The 2,091-nt window shown below is 53.6% G+C and overlaps 1 protein-coding gene across 3 annotated transcripts in view; it reads left to right on the top strand.

Annotated features, from left to right (window-relative positions):
• EPHB1 (EPH receptor B1) overlaps positions 1 to 2,091 on the top strand; it is a 49,489-nt gene that overhangs the window by 46,116 nt on the left and 1,282 nt on the right. For 2 of the 3 annotated variants that reach the window (XM_010138345.1, XM_010138343.1), the window contains exons 13-14: positions 1,138 to 1,287; positions 1,892 to 2,085. In XM_010138345.1, the coding sequence (XP_010136647.1) occupies positions 1,138 to 1,287; positions 1,892 to 2,085 (344 nt within the window). The remainder of the gene's footprint in view (positions 1 to 1,137; positions 1,288 to 1,891; positions 2,086 to 2,091) is intronic. The other variant, XM_010138344.1, reaches the window with a different exon arrangement.

Genomic DNA, 2,091 nt, shown 5'->3' with positions numbered 1-2,091 from the left:
TGTCTTGGGCTGTCGAGCTGCGCCTAGGCACTGGGGCCAGCTCCAGCCTCCAAAATGGGAAATGTCCATGGACATGCCTTTAAGGCTGACTTTGTGTTTTGGCTCAGCTGCAGCCCCTTGCTCCTCATCCCCTCCTTGTGGGATGTTCTCCCCCACCACAGACATGTCCCACTCCCTGCCCAGACCGGTCTTGCAGGCCTTCGAACAGACACCCATCACTTACTTTTTGCTCAAAGACCCCAGCAGTAAGTGCTGGGATGAGGCAGGCGTCAAGTAGCCTTTCCCCACCTTTAGAGATAAAAGAGATTATCTCATCTGTGCTTTTATTTAATTTAGGCCATAATAGACTTACCCAGCAGCTGGGAAGTGATGCTGTGCTGCGATTACATCACTCTACCTCCCACAACAGGTTTTTTGCTCTGGGGAAAAGGCAGGAAAAACAACCTAGCAGTTAATTTCTCCCTTTGTAGTTATTCAAATCAAATTTTTTGCCATTCATCCTTCAACAGCAGCTGACGCTTTGTCGGAAAGGCTATGGAAAACAATTGTGCTAGATGATTTACAATGCAGTTCTGCCCCAAGTAAATACTGTGCATTTCAGTGTGTTCCAAGTCTCCTCTGGGGCTTAAAGGTATTTAGCTTTTTGCCTGCCACCCCAAAGGTGAGACTGGAAGGACCTTCCAGCAGCTGTGGGAGCCCAGATGATACCGCAGAGGATTAAGATACTCTTAGGTTAGACTCTGTTTCCATTGATGGCCAAGGGATAGGGATACCTGTGGCTCCTTACCTGAGATGAACACTGGCGCAGTCCTGCATAGCCTTTATCATCTGATATTTCCCTGGGAAGGGACCTGGGGACAGGCCACTGATGTGCTGGGTCCTGCAAGACAGCTGGAGCAAGAGGGTGTCACTTGGGGGTGACACCTGAGTGGGGTAAACCCATGGATGAACTCTTTTTCATGGAGGTGTTCTTGGATCCTGACTACTCGTCCCATCAGATATCACCTGCCCACTCCTCAGCAGGGTCCCAGGGACCAATGGCCAGGGGTGTGAGGGATGGCCCTGAACGTGGATGGCAGGTGTCTGGGCTCCTCTGCCAAGGGAGACATTTCTCAGCTGCTTTCCCTTTTTACACAGGGGGGGAAGATCCCTGTCAGGTGGACAGCACCAGAGGCCATCGCCTACCGCAAGTTCACCTCGGCCAGCGATGTCTGGAGCTACGGCATTGTCATGTGGGAGGTGATGTCGTTTGGAGAGAGACCCTACTGGGACATGTCCAACCAAGATGTAAGCACTGGGGGTCATACACACACCCCCACCCCCACACCCCCCAGAGCTGTGTGGGGCTCGTTCTCAGAAGAAAGCCCTGCCTGAATAGCTGTCTCCTCCTTCCTGGAGCCTTGGCAGTGCTCGGTTTTCAAGATGAAACAAGCTGGCGAGTGAGAGGATGCAAGAAGGGAAATTGGAAAGAAAAGCCGGTGGGCTGGTAATTGGACTTCAGGAAGCTGCAGGGCCTTTGAAAATGTTCAGAGGGTTTATGAGTGGGGAAAGAGCTTTGGTAGTTTGACTGCTGTACTCTGATGTGATGTGCTGAGATAATGAGTGGCAGCTCTCTGCCGGGAGGAACTGTAGTGTGCGGATCATCAGAGCGGAGATTAACCTCTGAGAGACCCAGCTCCACTGGAGCTGGGAGTGTCTCCTCCTTCTCCCTTTGCTGATGATCAAATGGGCTGGCGGCTGCCTTCCCGGCCTGTGGCAGCACTGCCTGTAGCACCTCTGCCTGCTCGTGCAGCTCGGCTTGGAGAGAGGAGCGGTGCGGGTGGCTCACCCACACGGTGGCTGCCGTGTTCCCTTGTCCTCACGTGCTGCTTTCTCCCCTACTGCCCTGCAGGTCATCAACGCCATTGAGCAGGATTACCGGCTCCCACCGCCCATGGACTGTCCCGCTGCCCTGCACCAGCTGATGCTGGACTGCTGGCAGAAGGATCGCAACACCCGCCCGCGCTTCACCGAGATAGTTAACACCCTTGATAAAATGATCCGCAACCCGGCAAGCCTCAAAACTGTGGCTACAAATACACCTGTGGGAGG

This window comes from Buceros rhinoceros, unplaced genomic scaffold (genome assembly GCF_000710305.1).
Source record: "Buceros rhinoceros silvestris isolate BGI_N320 unplaced genomic scaffold, ASM71030v1 scaffold3996, whole genome shotgun sequence".
NCBI classification, from domain to species: Eukaryota; Metazoa; Chordata; class Aves; order Bucerotiformes; family Bucerotidae; genus Buceros; species Buceros rhinoceros.
Note: the sequence above shows the minus strand (reverse complement) of the source record. Positions and strands in the feature narration are given on the sequence as shown.